Source organism: Colias eurytheme, chromosome 13 (genome assembly GCF_061535395.1).
Source record: "Colias eurytheme isolate Ceu_HAF_F1 chromosome 13, ilColEury1 Martin Lab GWU primary, whole genome shotgun sequence".
NCBI lineage: Eukaryota > Metazoa > Arthropoda > Insecta > Lepidoptera > Pieridae > Colias > Colias eurytheme.
Window position 1 is genome coordinate 9,642,911 of NC_142992.1, and position 20,244 is coordinate 9,663,154.

Below are 20,244 nucleotides of genomic sequence, written 5' to 3' on the forward strand. Positions count from 1 at the left end.
AAGCGGTTAGTGAGGAAATAGAGAGAGGTGGAATAAAGAAGTTCTTTAGAAATCCTAAATCTAAAACTTATTGTTTGAGAATTTGATAAAATAACTATTACAATTACTGGTCTATTATAGATTCATTCCATAGACATTCATCTTTTCAATTTACTAATTCATTTATACAAATTGCAATAGTACTTACAGGGTCCCAATGCGAGTTTGTCGTGTCTCTTTAAATTCTAAGCAATTATTAAGAAAACGTAACACTATAATAATATGTTTAATGTATAAGTATATTTTGTTATGGAAATGAAGAATACTTGAGCAAATGTTGAAGTTTTATTTTGAACCTGGTACAGGTATATTAAGAAGAGCTGGAACGTCAACACATTTACACATTGCACATGTTAGGCCGGGAGATACTGACACAAAATTTCGGGCCATTTGTAACAGGATGGCGGTCTAGAGGGGTCTTAGTACGCAATGACAAAAAGAAAAATGATGGTCAGAACGCTGGTACCGGCGGACTAGTCGCGTGGGCGTTAGTCACACTCGTCGGATAAATAGCGAAAGTCCAACGATTTGTAACACAAAAATTTTAGAATTTACCGATAGCCCTTAAAAAAGATGTAGGCGGTAGTGTCATGCCATACAGTTACGATGTGACTTACAGTCCGCCATACCGACGTGAATGCGTTGATTTAAAAAAAAACAATTCAACCATTTGTACCGAGCTCACTTTTGCACAGGTAACCATCGTCGTGCAGCCATTTACTAAAATTGCCATGCCATACTTTTCGGACGATTCCAAATGGTCGCCATACCGCGGAAAAGTCAAACGATTTGTAAATCGTTTGACTTTCGCTATTTATCCGACGAGTTCAACTAACGCCCACGCGACTAGTCCGCCGGTACCAGCGTTCTGAGTTCTGACCATCATTTTTCTTTTAGTCATTGCGTAATAAGACCTCTGTAGAACCGCCATTCTGTTACAAATGACCCGAAATTTTGTGTCAGTATCTCCCGGCCTATGTATGTGTCATATTTTGCAATTGTTTATAAATACAGGGTGATGTAATTGGTGTAGTACGAATATCTAAAAATCTATGAAGAATTTTGTGATACAGGAAATGGAAGAATTATAGACTATTTTACAGTATTTAATAAAATCATTTAATTTTTTGTTCATTTTCATTAGAAATGTCAATTTTTCTCACCAAGGTGGAAATTTGGATGATAAGGATCTTGTTAGAAAAATATAAATTTTGACTAAAATCGGCATTTTTTTTTTCAAAAATCAAATAACTAATTAATAATCAGAGTTATCACATTATTAAAAAAAATAAGCCAAACTATACACAATTTTTACCTTCTTGATGCAATCCTCAAAGATCTCAACCCAATAGAGTTACTATGGGGCATAATTAAAGGGAAAGTAGCATCACAAAATGTGAACTTTAACTTGAAAACTGTGTAAGAATTATTTAGAAAGGAAGCAAATGCTATTAGTCTGGATATGTTTAGTGACGTTTGGAGAAAGACGCGAGAACACGAGGAAAAATATATTCAATTAGAACCAAAAGTAGATAATTACACTGACTCATTTATAATAACATTAAGAAATTCCGACAACGAAACATCGAGTTCTTCGAGCGATGAAAGTTACAGTGAAGTAGAAGATTACGATTATGATTAAAATAGATTCTTCTTCTTCTCTATAGATACTGCTTTCTGAATTGGTGGTAAATGTTAAAACTGTTAAACTGTTATGACGATTCAAAAGTGCTTCTAGAAGAAGTCTAATTGTATAAATGTTTGAGTTTGAGTTTAAAACCAATAGTGTGAAAATTATACAATAAACATGTAACACATATTTGTTAGCGCGTATTGGTAGGTATTACGTACTTACTACAAATATAATATTTCTTAGATATCTTTACTCGACCAAAGTCAGGAATTTAATTATTATTTGATAATTGAATGATTATTAATACTTTTATCCAATTGATTATTATTAGAATAAATAATTAACTTCATCAATTGATTTACTTTTAAATTATAATTTTACAGGTAAATTATGAGAGCTTTCATAAGTAATTATATTTGCATATACATATCTACAACGCACCCATTTTACAATTCAAGTCTAAAATGAAACTAGAGTCGCATTTATTTTTGAACATACTGTAAGTGAAATTGCATAAGTGTGAGTACTGTGAACATGCCAGCTTTCCCTAATTGACCGATACCTGAAATAGAGCAAAAACTCGAAGAAAATATACATGCATAATTACCTACATTAAAGCATTTTTGAGTACAATAAAAAAAGAATTCCTACCAACATAATACGTACCTACATACACGGTCACAACACAAGCTTGTTAGATGTTTAATAAGGAGAATTTTTTGTGCATATTTTAATAATTGTTCGTATTTTTTTCCTGAGAAATATTTTAATTATGTATTAATGTTATGCAAAATTCTATAAATGAACAATCAAAATAATGAAACATAATTGAACAAAAAATTGAAGTTTTTAAAAACATATTATGGTTTACAATTAGGTAGTTATATAAGTCGTAGGTATAATCATGTTCCATTATTGCATGTTATTTTATTCTAGCTGTGCTTCGCGGTTTCACTCGCGTGGCTCCGCTCCTGTTGGTCTTAGCGTAATGATATATATATCCCAATAGCTCGATAAATGGGCTATCTAACACTGAAAGAATTTTTCAAATCGGACCAGTAGTTCCTGAGATTAGCGCGTTCAAACAAACACTTCAGCTTTATAATATTAGTATAGTCGTTTGTTCGAAATTAAAATTTTATTAGTTATAATAATAGACTTATTATCCCAATTTCGAATAATCTCAAAAAAGGTTAAACCATCAAAATACGTCGCTTATTATTAATAATTTATTTTTTAAATGCAAAACGCCTCAATCAAAGGGCGTCATGATAATTTTCGGCTCTACTAATTATAGAATATGTATTAGAGTCTTCCCTCAATGCGAGCTACGGCCGTACCTATATTACTTGCTCTATGACGGTCAGTACTGTCTCTGAGTAAGTATAACCTATATAAAAAATAAATAAATAATAGACTATCTTATAGTTTCCATTTCTTAGAAACTAATTATTATTAATTTGAACTCTACCACAGAATACTTGTAGCTATCTCTACAAAATTTGAATAATCACTGATGTATGAATATAGAGAAATTTATTATTTCAAATCAGCTATTTTCCAGATCGATGTGATCCAGCGTCTTCAAGTGAGTGAATCGAGTAACTTAAACAAAAAAAAATAGAAGGCGAATCGCAAACCTCCTTTCTGAAATCGTTTAAAAATATTTGGGTTTTGTAATGGAGCATAATATATTTCGCACTTCAAGTTATAATTTTCAGTCGCCTTTGAATCTTTAAATTCAAAAGTACCGCTTTAACTGCACTGCATTCACTTATAAATAAAACAGTAATCTCAAATCTCAATGCAACTGCGAAACGATTGTAAAAATCACACCTTATTTTATTTCTTAACGCAAAAAGGGTGGTAACAGGTTAACCAAATTCCAATTTCATTGCGAACCCCAAGACGAGTGTTAGTGCAATATTATTGCATGATATAGACTTTATAGAGCAAACATTGACTCACTGCTTGAGTAGTCGCTGTTTCCGAACGAATGCTAATATCTACCTACAGAGTTTTTGTAGATAGGTAAGTAGATGCGGATGAATACCGCCCGGTGTAGACTGATCGGACGTAGAGTTTGGCTCGGTGTGGCCAGGTTACAATATTTCCACAAATGACAGGAAAATTTTGGAATTTTTTACATTTCAATCGAATGATGTTTTTTTTTACTTATATTATAAATAGGAAAGTTTTTTAATGTTCTAAAACGACTAAATCGGTTTTATTAATTCTTTCACAGTTACAAATAAAACTTTGTAATCGTAATTCCTAAGTGTAAAATTAAGGCAATGTTTCTTACTTTTATCCCGTAGTGGTGGTACATTTATGAATCACTGCATGAAGAAGGAAAAAAGGAGAGATAGGAGGAGAGACAACTATTTATATAGAAAAATATTTTATCATTTAGGGAGATAAATATGAAAACCTTTAAAGTATTTATACTTTATAAAATATTCAAATAGAGTCCAACAAAATTATTTTAATATGTTTGTATGTATTATTAATCTCATATCATTATAGTCTTGAATTTAATGAATTAATTACGCTCTATATCTTAGAATGACGCACTGCATGCGTCGCAATAGATAATACATATATTGATTCAATATGTTCAATCCAGAATCAATAAAATCCAGATATCTGAACCAAGTAGGTACTACATAAATAAGCTATAGCTCTTTAAGATAATCCGTAAGTATTAACAGCACTAGGGAAATCAGAATGATCGATGTAGCAACACCGGGGTGCGCGCGCGACGCACCAGTCGGCAATCCGCCCGGGCGGGCGCCATACGACCGGAATCTGCGCGAGCGACACATTCGCGATTAAATAAAAATTTCAGTGAAATATAACGCGAACACAACACTATTGATAACACGCGCGCGCACGATTCTGGTAAGTATATATTTATTACGAACACGCAAATATTCACTAAATCTATTTTTAATTAGTGTTATTTTCGGTCGCTGCAAGAGGTTATGCGTTTACGCTTTCAGTCTACCTAGTTACAGTTTTCATTCAAATCCGTATGGGCAATAGTTTCACCGCAGGTTGAAAGCGAGTGCAGCTTGCAGCGCCGCGCCTACAAGTTTCTACTAATTGCTTTAGACAAAATAGATTTTCTTTAGCTTCCGTCAGACGGTCGGCCTAAATACCGATTCTTTTAGCGCGCTTCGCATTACTAGTTAATGATGTTATCCAATTAATGGGTTGTATCAAATCTTATTGCAATTTACAATCAGTGTTGATATAATTTTGAATTGGCGACCCGCATGGTAGTTACCCGGCTTTTACCAACGTGCTTGAAAATCCTCTATTCTTCTTGGAGTACCAACTGTATATTACGTTACTTATAATATATTATACTACATATTAAAAATAACTTTCTCGGTTAACCAAATAAATAATGATACCTAATTCATGTATTAATGAACTCTATACGGAAACATAGAGTCATAGATATTAACCTGATTTTTAAAAATAGAGTTCTGCGGGATTGTTTATATTATTCCTTCCTTTTAAATGCGTACAAAATGTAATGTTAGATTGTGGTGTGCGTCGTCGTAGGTAGTTTTTGTCATCGCTATTATGCTAACAATGTGACATCATTATTATAAAACCTATTTCTTATGTAAAGACTTCAAGGTTGAATTTAAAAGATAAATAATTTAAAAAGAAATTCGAATTTCCCGCTATTCGATATTGCCGCCATAAGTGGTGGTCACTTCCGGGTGTTACAATAATTTGCGCCAAGTTTACTTATAGTTATAATGTTTCGTTTGAAATTGTAGCGCAATTATATAATAAATAAAGTAAAAAAGATTAAGGTTGAAACAAATTAACGAAAACAGACCGCTTTGTCGCGTCGCACGCATCAATGCATTTGTCGACATAATCTCGTTTTAGTCTAAAGAACCTTTATAATATAATTTAGTTTTATTTTAATTCAATCTTCTTCAATTCTTTAAGTATAAAATTTGTTGTTTCTTTTAAACTTTATAAATCGTAAAAACAGGTTAAATTTGTTGCTCTACCTAACGAAAACTCTATATTCAGATAATTGTATGTACCTAAGTGTTTATTACTCGTGTAACTTTTGTCATTTTTTAAACAACAAGCATTCATCGTGGCACAACCTTCTAAAAAGGTCTTACTCTAAATATGACTACTTTTTAAAAAATTAAATTATTGTCTGTGGACAGTAAAAAGAAGTTCTGTGAAAAAAAAAAGAATATTCAACATGAATCTTACACTTGTAGAAATACCATCCAAGAATACTTGTAATATTAAATAAACACCTATAACAACTCATTATTCTAATCCTATTACGCATTGCTCAAGGCTCTACATATGAATGGCCGGTCACACTATTGTAATATATACTTTAGTTATATTTTTGCAGTGAGTCAGTGCTATAAACCGTCTAGGTTCAGATTTCAATAATGTAGGTACGTTTTAAAATGGTGTTTTTATTACTAAATCGCAAGTTTCATTCTGCGAGAAATAATGGTTGTGTTGACATGTGTGCAGTGTGACATGCATTCAACTTATAAGTTACTTGAACAATGTGGTAATTGTTGATTTATAATTTTGGAGACGACGCAAATATGTAGTTTCATTTTTCATTATTGTTTTCGGACGAAGTTTTTGGAAAAAAAAAGTTTGTTTTCAATCTCTACAAAGAGGTAGTATAGCTCTATCAGCCAGTAATTTGTGTATAGACAATAGTTTCATGTACTTTGAATTTAGAATAAAATCGTCGTAACCTTTAACATTTTTAACCGACTTCATATTTCTTTAAAACTTGAGAAGAAGATACTGAAAACTAATTCACATTCCATCAATAAAAATATAGTTATTTATTATTAATACACTGCACTTTCCAGTTCTACCTGTCTAATTTTGATATATTCATTCATTTTAATGCAAATTTTATATTTCTATCTTCATATATTCTCAGCGTAACTTTCTCTTTTAATTTTGTTACCAAGTAAATAATATGTAACTCGTAAACTTATTAGACAAATTTGAACTTGCTGTTTATGTTGTTAAAACCAATTTCTGATTGAAGGAATGACTACTTATATGTATCGCAATTTGCAATTTGAAAAAAATAATAATTTGTTTTTATTAGTAGGTATCATAGTGTATATGATTACAAAGTTGGTTGTAATGAACTTGTCACAGACTTTAAATAATTATAGACAGAGCAAATTCACTAAAAACAGAAAATATAGAGTTAGTAGAGAGTTGAACCCACAGGTTGAACCGTTTTACATTTATAATACAATGTAATTTAATACAAATTTTGGCAGTACAAATGTGAAAACATATTTTATTTTCAGTACATAAGTAGAAATAAAATAATATTAATCTTGATTTGTTTTTAACTTAATAGGTACTCTACCAATTAAATGCTCTACCAAACATCATTCCACCTTCCAAAAAATATTCTGAATCCCCCGTATATACATGTATATATAAAAATAGGCATAAATAAATCTAGATAATATTAAAACACTGTTAAACCACGTTCCTCAGAGAACTGTTGAACAATGTTGGACGGTGAGCGGTTCGCAACACTCCATTGAGTGAGGTCACTCACCCCCGAACCGGCTAAAGTACTACGATCATCCGTTCTCATTGCTTTCACGATTGCATTTTACATTGTTTAAAGACGTACTATTTAGTTAAATTTGCGACTTATTGTATGAATATATTACTTAGTTAAATATTGCGTGGAATTTACGAGAGTTCTAGGTAACTGTGATAATGGCCTTTTGAAACTGTTAGATAGGTAAATATATTGCTGTAAAGTGTAAAGGTTGCCGTTTGGTAAATAAAATTGATAAATTGCTGAAAAACGATTATTAGTAAAGAAAATAAATGTGTACATGATCTGTTTTCAAAGCAGAACGAAACGGTAGGCGGAAATGTATTACAGCAGACTGGCTTCAGGATTTGGAGTATGTAGTTACAGTTTTTCTTTTCATATGTAATAAATAGGTAACTGATGGAAAATTGTAATCCACGATGCTTGAAAATTAGACCAACTTGTTATTTCAAAGACTATTGAATTTAACTTCATAAACAACAAGTATGTAACATTCATTTATTTCCGATTACTAATTGTATGCACTAATAATTACAATTATAGCCAATAATTCAATAAATTAAGAGGGCGTATAAAGCCAGATAATTCTACGATTAAGCCCCGCACATTACGCGCCATGCCGCGCGCCCTCACAATACCCTCATACACCCGGCTCATCCAACGTACGTAAAGTTCATCGCACGCTAAATTATACACAATATTCTTCGCTCGTTCAACGCGTATTTTCGGTAGTTAGTAGGTATGTTGTCTAAAATAATTGTATAAAACAGTGAAGTTGAAATCATCACAAATTATGTAATATGTCTTTTTATTATTATTTGTTTATATAATTATTAATGATAATCTATACATATTATAAAACAATAAAAAAAGTAAAAACTGTCTGTATGTAATATATAAAAAAAAAACAATATTAGGGAAACAGTATAGAGCACGAATCCGTAAAAAAAGTCTGTCGAAATAGCGAGTATAGATACTATTTTTAAATAAACATACGCAGTCGACGACACACATTCCTCCAGAACTTTATTTTGATTAATTTGGTTATAGTCCATTGAATGAGTCCCTCCAAGGGGGGTCTAGAGTGCGTGAGTTAGTAACGTAAGATGTTTCTTCGGAAACATGTCAAGAGTCGCTAGGTAATAAACATACTAAAACCCCGGGCCACTAGGAGGAGCCCCGGAGTGGGGGGAGGGGGGAAATGGGTCCATTTTTTTCATTTTTCGCTTAAATCTCAAAAACGGTACATGTTAGAGAAAAACTTTCAAGGAAAAGTTGAAAGGCCATAAAATTATCTACAAGTTGTACCTGAATCATTTTTTCCTATATCCTACCGTTTCTGAGTTATACGCAGTAAAACATGATTTTGGCTCAAACAATTTCAACATCAATCGATCAAAAAATATTTCTTTCTTCCAAAAAACTCAAATGAGCAACTTGTGACCAGTACTGATAGATTGCTCTTAATTAGGTCTATAATTGGTAAAATAAACACATTCCTCCATGGAAGCCTTTAGGAGGAATCGATTGTCAAAATATTATATTAGGGCAGTTTGAGTTACTGAACTTGATCTTTTTATTTTTTTCTTCCAAAAAACTCAAAAGTGCAACTTGTGACCGGTACAGATAGATTGCTCATAATTAGGTCTATCATTGCTAAAAATACCAGATTCCACCACGGAGGCGTTTACGGGGAATTGAATTTTATCAGGGTAGTTACGATACATGAACTTTTTATTTTTTTTCTTCCAAAAAGCTCAAAAGTGCAACTTGTGACCGGTACAGATAGATTGCTCATAATTAGGTCTATCATTGATAAAAATACCAGATTCCACCATGGAGGCGTTTACGGGGAATTGAATTTTATTAGGGTAGTTAGTTAAAAAGTTCATGTATCGTAACTACCCTAATAAAATTCAATACCTCCTAAAGGCCTCCATGGTGGAATCTGGTATTTTTATCAATGATAGACCCAATTATGAGCAATCTATCTGTACCGGTCACAAGTTGCACTTATGAGTTTTTTGGAAGAAAAAAATAAAAAGATCAAGTTCAGTAACTCAAACTACCATAATATAATATTTTGACAATCGATTCCTCCTAAAGGCTTCCATGGAGGAATGTGTTTATTTTACCAATTATAGACCTAATTAAGAGCAATCTATCAGTACCGGTCACAAGTAGCACTTTTGAGTTTTTTGGAAGAAAGAAATATTTTTTGATCGATTGATGTGGAAATTGTTTGAGCCAAAATCATGTTTTACTGCGTATAACTCAGAAACGGTAGGATATAGGAAAAAATGATTCAGGTACAACTTGTAGATAATTTTATGGCCTTTCAACTTTTCCTTGAAAGTTTTTCTCTAACATGTACCGTTTTTGAGATTTAAGCGAAAAATGAAAAAATGGACCCATTTTCCCCCTCCCCCCACTCCGGGGCTCCTCCTAGTGGCCCGGGGTTTTAGTATGTTTATTACCTAGGGACTCTTGACATGTTTCCGAAGAAACATCTTACGTTACTAACTCACGCACTCTAGAACTTTTTATTCAATGGACTATTAGATTGTACGACATTTTTCGACTCAGCAATTATTCTAAAAATAAAAATAAAAATTATCCTTTATAAAATATTACAAAGTTCTTCGAAATTTAGGTATTATTTTATCGAGAGCTGGTAACTTTAGCAGGTACCTTTCTGGAGTATTTTTTTCTGCGTGGCAATAGTCAGTAGACACAGGTTGAGAGTGAGGGTCCACATTTTCCAAATTTAAAATTGTTCTGTGAAATTAGTAAATTACTTTCAAACAGGGTCAATTTGATTGATTGCATTTGCAAGGCGACCGTAGGAATTAGGTACCTACATAACTAAGTATAAAAAGTGTCTTTGTAAATTGTAGGTACCCACTATGAATGTAGGTATCTATAAATATCGTCGCATGAATACTCAACTCGCGGAAACGAATTTACAGAATTTACACAAATAATAATAAGTATCCAAACTCGCCTGGATAAACTTTCTCAAATGAATCTATAGTTTAGGTGGTCTGTTGCGGTTCTGCATCAGGTGTTTCAGTTTTCAAAATAAATTATTATTTTATATTTCCCGGATAATATAATAGTACCTACACAACAAAATAACTTTCATTCAAATCCGTCCAGTAGTTCCGGAGATTAGCGTGTACAAACAAACAGACAAACACAGACAGTTTTTTTTATTTACGGGATAAAACTCATCCTATGACCTTTCTCAGGTCTCAAGCTATATCTGCACCAAAATTAGAGCCCAGACATACCTACATACAGACACACATACAAAAATTCTAAAAACTATATTTATGTATAGATATGTACTACATATTACTATGTAATACAGATTATGAATATATTATATATATACATATACATATGTATATTATAAAAAAATACCTATTCAATGTAAGTACAATTTTGACTTTCGTACGAATTTGTTATACCTATGTATAGATGTTATGTATGATTATCTAATACAGATTGTAAATATAATATATATGTACTATTCACAACCGGTTTACATATTATTGATATTATTATTTACTGGAGCGAACATAGGATCTGCCTATAGTAATAATAATAATATAAATCTTTCTTGACTTGATTGATTGCACCGCGACTGTAAGAATTAGGTACCACTATGAATTTTATTTACCTATCTATAGTTGCTGCTGCTATCGCGTCAATACTCAGCCCGCGGAAATTATTTTACAGAAACTAAACTTTCTCAAATAGGTAAATCAAGACTTATCTTTTTATATTATAATTATTATTTATTAATATTATAACAATACTATTATATTATATATTATATACATTATTACCTTCGACATTTAGTTATCTTTTCAATTTGAATCTTCTTTAGTTCTCGTTTCTTAAGTCTTTTCATTTTGTTGTTTACCATTTTCAACAAATCAATATTCGGCGTAATTATAAAACACGGCGCAGCAATTTTAGCGTGGTCTACTCGTCTCAACGGAGCGATAGCGTCTGATGTATGAAATAGAATTATGTTTTTAGCTCCCGGAACGTGCGATGGAAGATGATTTCTTGCGTAATTAAAAATATAGTAAGCGCCAAAAGTGTTTTATCGTGATTAAACCAAAACTAAAAGTAATTACACAAAATGCTCTGACAAATATATTGCAAATGTTTTAATATAATTGTTTATGAAAAAAAAATCATAATAAGTATTACCATGTCCAGTAAAAAACGTAAAAGTGTGAAATTTAGAGGTAACTTCGTGAATTTTTTCTATCGAGTCAATTTCAATATTTTATGTTTTTGATCTGACAATATAATCGAAAATATCATCAAGTTTTACATATATTTTATTTTTTATATTTGGTCTTGAATATTACACGTATCAACTAAAAGTTGATTGGTGATTTGACTTTATACGCGCCCTTAAAAATGGCGGCGTTGCGCAGGCGGGCGCGGGAATCGAAAAAGGCGCGAAGCATTCGCGGCCATGACGCGCGTTGCACCTGTCATAACTATTCATAATGTGCTAATATATGCCTCACAAGGATCCAGACAATAATCAAATAAGTTGCTCAAATGCATTTCGCGTTATATTGGTTGGTAGTCAAGGTCATGCTTATTTAAGAATCAGTTTTAGCAATGTGAGTCTATATATTGACAGTCGGGCCTATATTCAGGGTCGCTGTAACGAAAAAAATAATAATTTGAAAAAAAAGTTTAATTCTCTTTGGCTCTACCACGCTCTTGATAATAGATTGACCTAAATTGTAACTATTCTGAACTTACCTATCTATTTTAGAGATGACTTTTTGTCTCCAAATTATGATCAAAACATATTACTTGGTCAAATAACTACTTAATTAACTTGACTCCAAAACCAAACCTTATTCTCATAATTTATTACACTTTCGATATCCTTAAGTTTTTTTTGCAAAACGAGTTTGTGACTCACCGTGTTTGGTAATCCTTGCCTGAGATTTAAGTTTGCACCTCTTTATTTATTTTGGTTAAAAATATTGGCAGATGTGTGATGATTTAATAGTTGTTTTATAATCCTTTATATTATTCAATCGGGTATCTACATATATTTTTAAATTTGCAGACAAACACAATGGGTCATATTATAACGTAATTTCAGCAGACAAAATATTAAAATGAAAATGGAAAAATATGATAATAATATAACTACATTCTATTTTTTATCTACCTATTTGGTTGTTTTTACTTTATTTCAAAACGATTCTATTAATTATTTTAGTAGCTTAATAAAACTTTTTAAAATTTATTTATGCAATCAAAATCTCTAAAAAATGTTCTCATCTCCAGAGTGTATTGCTACCTACTTATTCAGAAAATAGTTTTACTATTTTTTGAATAAGTATACAAGTTCCGCTACAAGTTAAATAATTTATTCAAAAGCAACTAGCACTGTTTCTGTAAATTGTAATAAAATAAATTAAACCTCACTTAGATAACACAAGTAGCCTTGAAATTTTCCGAATAGGTATCAGGTACTAAGTTGCAACCTCATTACAATACATACTTATAAATTTAACAATTAAAACTAAATTTATATGTACATTCAAATTTCAAACAAACATTTTTTAAATGGGGAAATCAAACAGATAATATACCTACCTACAGCTTTCAAAGGAATTTACTACCGAAAACGAATGATTTTTTTTTACTCACGGCAAGGGCGGGCGCTTTTCAAATTTTCATAATGTTCTCATAGCGATATTTTTCCTGCTAAAAATGCTCGTAAAACTAAAGTAATTTGTATTTAGTCTATCCTTTTCATTCTCAAGCTATTGGACAAGGAAAGAAGCGAATCAGTGAGAGTTAAACATCACTGAAAAAGTTAAGGTGTAACATTTATATAGCAGTTATCGTTTACGTCACCAATTCCTTTTATTTTATGAATTACTAATACATATAGCTAATTTTAAATTTATTTCGCTGACATAATTACCTCTGCCAGTGTATAATCTTAGCTCATAAAAATTCATACGTGAATTGGAATGATTGATAAGATAAAAATGAAAACAAAAATGAATTTTGGGTCAGTAAAGCAAACAGACGATTTGATAGGAATTCTGAATAGGTGATGAGTATTTTTGATAAAAATATACATGCTTTATAAATTAATGATAGAGATAAAAATCGAAATTTATATGAACCAAAAAATGGAATCGTTGCTCATTGCTTCTCAATGGAACCGATGCTTTAAAATATATGGATCTTTGTGACATCATTATTGATTCCTACATCTGTTTTTATTCTTTATCGTTCACGATATACCTTGATAATAGGTGCTTGTATAAAAGCACTATTAAATTAGTACGATGGGATGATAGACAAATTCTTCTCTTTTTTAATTTTTAATTGATGATGAAAAACAAAGCGTGCCCACTGACCTAGAACCTCGGTATTTGTATGTACACAGATGGTTTTCATTCCTCCTTGCATCGTTGTAAACTAGCCTTTATCCTTGAGACATACGGCATATAATACTGCGAACATGTTCATGGTACATTAATATCGTTTCACATGACTTTGTGACTACTGTCGTTGGACGTAAAGGCTATTTTTGTGTGCAAAAAGTCGCATGTTACGTGTACTTGTGTCAGACGTGCACGGTAAACATGGTGATGTCATACGGCAACGCCTACTGCATTTTCTAGTCGAAGTCTCTTCGGTCCATTGAGAATGACTCGTATTATATTTGGAGAATTTTAAGAAATAAAATTATAATTTTAAATTTCGAAAGCCGACTGTCACTTTTTCGTAAATGCTCTATTATCTGTTCTATATCTTCATACTGCGAAATATTTACAATGGTCTAACATGGGTCCAACTTAAAGGTCCAACAAAATACATATAATATAACAAATCTCATGTATTTTTACATGAAAATTCTTTTATAACTTTTTGAAGTTACGTACATTAAATTCTCACATGAAAAAACCCGGATTTTGAACATAATTATGAGATCTGACATGTTTAAAGCAATTAATAATTTATATTATAATTTTTATCTTTTCTGAGATAAGATTGCATCTAATTCATTGACATTGACGTAAATTTGCCTAAAATCAGATAAGCACTTTTACTTTGCACTCATTTGTGCCATATTTAAAATATTTCATGCATGTTTGTTTGCATGCAATTTTGGTAAAGTGACACCATAGTGAACTGACACGAATAATAATTAATAACACAAGTAGAATTTTTTTTTTGGTATTCGACTTGAATAACACAGGATTATCCTTGCTTTGGGGTCATTGATCACATTTTTAATGTTAAAAGTTAATGACAAATTGCAAATTTGTCTTTTTATTACTGTAATCGCGGAATAGGAGCATCTTATAAAGTATGTTCATCCATACTAATATTATAAATGCGAAAGTAACTTTGTCTGTCTGTCTGTTACTCAATCACGCCTAAACTACTGAACCAATTTGCATGTAGTTTGGTATGGAGATATTTTCATACCCGAGAAAGGACATGGCTACCTTTTATTGCGAAATATGTACCACGGGCGAAGCCGGACCTCTAGTAGGTATGTTATATGTAGGTACTACCGTTTAAATATATAGTTTTTTTCGATGATGCATAGTTTAGATATAATATGATACAGTTAAAAATAATCGACAAGAACACTTGTGGAATGTGTGAAAAATGATATGAAAAGTCACTTGCAAAGTTGCAACAACTCATTCGAAGTAGAGTCCAAGCAAACAAACATTAAAAGAAAAACTAGAAGCATTGGCTTCCGTGAACATTGTAATATAATTACAACTGTAATTTGTATACTCTATACTAAAGAAACCTTTTGTTCCAGTGAACCAATACGAGTAAAGTGAACGAGTCTCGAGTGCAGTGAGCGACAGACCCGCACAACGAGAGAGCGGTAAACTATATTTTATTTATTACTGGAGCCAGTGGCTTCACTCGGATTGACCCAAAATAAAAAAGAAGCTTAATGCTAAAATAATTTTTAAAATCGTTAGAGCCATAGACATTGACTGATACTTTTTCGTCGGGTGTCCCTTGGACACATTAAACCGTTCTTTGAAGAATAAATTCGATTGCTCTTTTATAAAATAGAGAAAAGACTCAAATTATTTGATCAGAAATATCACTTGATCCTCCAGAACTGAGTTCTGTATTACCTAAAAATAGGTACCTAATCAGAAAGTCTAAATGAATGGAAGGATGTAGGTAATTCAATTAGGTCAGTATGCAATATGCATAAATGAATCTGAATGGAATTTGGCACAGAGATTTATTATTATGGACTCGAATCTCGATTAGTTCATAAGCTTACTTTTAAACAAAACTGCAGACATAGCCTAATTATATTACTACCTACTTGTATATTTTATTTTAGATTTTCTCTATATTCCATACCTCTAAAAATGTATAGAGTATAGACTTGACATAACATTTGTTCCACTAATAATAATTATTGGTCTTATTATCGAAATTGATTCCTGAAGGAATATAAAAATGCCAGTAATTCTGACTCATCACTACATAACAGTAACTCGCTTAAGGTTATCGACTGGCTCTACGGTGTGGGACAAAAACAACAATTAGATGACCGCTTTTTACGTGCTTTTGTTGTTATGTAAGTTCGACCACGAGAGTCGAGAGGTATCATTACGAGCCACTGTGATTACCAAATTGCTCGGCTGTGAAAATACATTAAATACGTAAATTATATGCCAAAATAATGATTCGTAGGCAATTTTAGGGGTTACAGTACATTTTTAAAGTTCTTTTGTTTGTTTCAGATCAGGGGTATCGAAGATCCCTTATAACGAAACGATTCGAGACAGGCGTTGTACCTCTTGGACTTTGCCCCTCGAAATATATCGCTCTGTGACTGTCAGGCACCAAGTTATCCTGCACCGCTCTTAAAAATCGTTAAAACGAAATTTCTCGAACAAACCCCCCTTTGTGGCCACAGGAGGGGTTTTATTTTTAAGGAGAAAAGATCTCTAACGTGACGTCACGTCTCTTAAATATTTTTTTCTATAATCTTTAAAAAAGGTTAAACTAATCCGCATTTTTAATCTGTATATTACATACTAGTTAGTGTTTACAGAGTGTAAATATTGCATAAATTATTAACCTTAAAATTACGACATTATAACTATAATACTAGTCATTCATCTAGTGTATTTATTTAAATTAATCTATTTAAAACAAAAAATAATAAAAAAATGCGTGGTTCTTATTAAAAAAATATCTTATCTGTAACTACCAAAGAGTGTAAACCGTCCATTTCGCGCGTAAATTTGAAAATACGCGCCAAGAATTGAGGCAAAGGATCAGCGGCATTCTGCCAGGATTAAAAATGCAGACACAAATGGGTGTTGGCGGGGAGCTGCAGAGGAGCTACCGGGTGCAGGACTTCGCCTCCCCGGGAGTTATCATGCGGGAGCGGAGTTTCGTACGGCCACAATCGCATCACAATATGCATCATAACCAGGTAAATATAGATTTTATATTCGATTCAATTACGAATTATACTGAAATTACTAAATTATTTTTAGTTTATCATTTATTGATTGTTCTAATTCGATTCAAATCGATTTCAATAGATTATATTACCGAAATAAATGGACTTTATGGCCGATTTATAAAATGGTTATTTAATATTTGTCAAAGCCCAACTTCTGACTAGAGCTTGTAAAAACCAAATTAAAACGTAATTAAACAAGACGAAAAGTAAAAGTTAGGTCATAGAATATTCAAATGTCTATTGGCATTGTAATCTAGACGTGGGTGATATGATACTGCACAATTCTACGCCTACGTCCCTTTTATAAGACTCGATGGCCTCTGTCGTTATGAAATATTTGACCAAATTAATAAGATAAATCTGTAGGTCAATATGTATTGGGATAACTGTGAACAGGACCTTCGTATTTCATAGTCTTGTTGCTTTGCGAATAAATTTGTCAGAATACCTAATTTATTTTCCTAGATACCTAAACAAAATAATCAGACACCTCGATAAGATTCTTAACATAAACATGATAGATTAGCTTTCTCTTTAAAAGTAAATGATATGAAAATGAATGTAATAAATCGTATGTACACTCTAATAGCAAATAAGTGGGTATAGTCATGTAGAGATGTCTCTTCGCTCTATCATAAAGTTTTGAGTCACTTGCATCTGCTGATGTTACTAATTTTTATATGAAATATCACACGAATAACAGAGTAAATATTTTGGTTGAACTTACTCATTTCTGTTTTATATTCGTCGATGATGTTAGATATGCGTAGTCTTGTGCATAGCTTGGAAATAAATCGTGACAGTTCATCAAGATTTAATGTTGGCGGGAAATTTAATTCACTTTTTCAGATGGCCCCTGTGGATGGCCCAATTATAGCGATCTAATGTTTTGATATAATAATAATTGTTGTTTCCATGTTATAGTTTAGAAAATATTTTTTTTTATTGTGATTTTGTGAAAATTATTGGGCGGTATTTTTTTTATATACTTACCTACATTCAGAATTCGATATTCAATAAAAACAAAATCTCTTTCCACAGTTTCCGAATAATGGGAAACGGCGGAGCATGATCTTAACAAACGCAAAAGGAAAACCTACTCTGGAAATCTATAGACCACCAGGTAACTAAAAAAAGAACGTGTGTGCCGAGCTCACGTGTCAGAAGTGAAACTTATTTAGCAAGATTCAAAGATACCAAAATCGTCGCCTTATTTGATGACGTGACGGTATTGTCATGACGCGACCTTAAAAGTTTACTCTCAATGGGCCTAAAGTTTCACTTCTAAAATATTATTCTATATTCTCCTACTGATGTTTTGTATGCTATTTAGTATAACTAGGAAATTACTATTATAATTAGCTATGTTATGAAGTATTCACAAAAAAATCGATATTCGCGATCCCATATATCGATAAACGGTATAGGAAATGCTGGCTGATGAGCGTCACCACGAGCAATTGGCGCCAAAATTAAAAATAAACAAAACTTCATATTTGGAACGAGTCGACAGTCTGATGTTTGTTGCGGCGGGCGACATTTGTGACGCCCGATAGTTTCAATGTGAATTGTGGATAATGTCGCGGGTCATAGTGAAACAAGCGGTGCCTGTGCCTAGCCCGGTGAGCCAAGTGTCCCCCGTGACTGTCGCGTCGGTTTCCCCACCGCCGGTAGTTCCCCCCGTTACAGAAACTGCAGATGCGACAGGTTTGTAAACATAATATGATATGCCAGATCTTAGCTGGATGTTCCTGGAGCATCTAGGCGGTGTAGAAATATGGAACTAAAAATTAGAAAAAGGCGATAAATAGTGCATAAAATTAATTTGTAGTCCACATTTTAGTGTATGGAAACTACCTATAAATATTTTTCATATAAGTAATCTCTTGCATCTCTTTTCGTAAGCTAAAAAACTATTCATATAAGAATCTCTTGCATCTCTTTTCCTAAGCTAAAAAGCTAGAGTCACAAATTTAATTCTATTACAATATGTAGATGAAAGAGTTTTCAATGAATTTGTTGGAGGATAAAAGATAACCTCAATTATCTAAATTTTGACATGACTAAAGTCAGAAAAGATGTCCAAATTTTCATTCCGTTCTTTAAAAAGCTTCAAGCAAAAAACAGCTCTTGCGCTCTACACTTAATACACTTAAAATAATACAACTTTACTTAATTAGAAGAATGCACAGGCCTCTTCATCACAGGCTTAGAAAATAGATTTTGGTTATCATTCTCTAGCAATAGTTAGCTGTAAATCTATAAGAAAGTTGTGCATTTGACCGAGACGCCTGCACACGCACGGCTAAGAGCTAGTTAATCCGAAACTAATTTGAGAATATTCTAGATTGCAGTAAATTAGAGTTGTGCATATTTTCTAAATAAGTCACTTATATATTCGGTTTCTAGATAGTTGTGCTGTCCATTCGATATCTTCTAAGTGCTAGAGAGTGAGGCCTAATTAAAGAAACTTTGAATTATTTATCTGGTTTATTATTTCTTAATTAAAAACGTACCTATATAATAAATATAAGAAGATTATCTAAGTTAGATAATCTGTAATAATAGCCTTAGAAGAAATAGAGTTTTGTTGATATACAATATATATATAGGTAGTAAAGATAGCTCTATTTCATAGTATAGAGCCATACAGCCGTACAAATAAACGAGTTATAACATTTTATGCAAAGAATAAACTAAGAATAAGGGAAAATCATACAAATAAACACGAAATAAATGTAACCTAGTATAACTTCGTAATAAGTATTCATACTAATGCTATTCCGTCCTTATTACGGCTACCACCCTAGTATAAGTCTGACATAACCGAGTATAACATATCTTTTAGTACATTGTGCTGTGTTTTACAAGTTTTAGAAGCACTTTTCAATCTAAATTTGAGATAATAGCAATGAGACGATACGAGAAGTAGAAAAAGTTGAGCAAATTAATAATTTCATTACGTACCTATTGAAATGGAAAATTTTGTATGAAATGTCAAAATATACGAAATTATGAAAAACCCTTTTGATATTTATAATGATTTATTTATTTACAACATGCGCCAAACCATACATACATAAAACTTATTTCTAAACTTATCACAATAATATACACTTTCGTTGAAAATATAAATCTTCTAAGCCTGGAGTTGTATGTTTTGAGTACCAGTTATTTGGCAACTCTCTATCTCAAGGTGGGTTTATCTTCTGTTCTCCAGATATTGGATAGCGTTATCTATCATTTGCTTGCATATTTAATGATATATTTAAATTATTTCCAATAAATATTTAAAAAATAAATAAACAGAACATCGTATGATGAAACTTCACAACAAATTTGACGAAGTCAAACGAGCGTCAGCAAAATGACAGCACCAAGGCTTAACCGTAGACAATTTCAATG

The 20,244-nt window shown here is 32.0% G+C and overlaps 1 protein-coding gene across 4 annotated transcripts in view; it reads left to right on the forward strand.

Annotated features, from left to right (window-relative positions):
* The first annotated feature begins 4,415 nt into the window (after nucleotides 1–4,415).
* The window catches only part of LOC149903622 (uncharacterized), a 36,807-nt gene continuing 20,978 nt past the window's right edge, over nucleotides 4,416–20,244 (forward strand). For all 4 annotated transcript variants that reach the window (XR_016457376.1, XM_090108396.1, XM_090108399.1 and 1 more), the window contains exons 1-4: nucleotides 4,416–4,573; nucleotides 15,151–15,219; nucleotides 16,106–16,806; nucleotides 17,881–17,962. Coding sequence is in view for 3 of the 4 variants with exons in the window: in XM_090108396.1 (XP_089964522.1) it covers nucleotides 16,672–16,806; nucleotides 17,881–17,962 (217 nt within the window). In the remaining variant the exon portion in view is untranslated. The remainder of the gene's footprint in view (nucleotides 4,574–15,150; nucleotides 15,220–16,105; nucleotides 16,807–17,880; nucleotides 17,963–20,244) is intronic.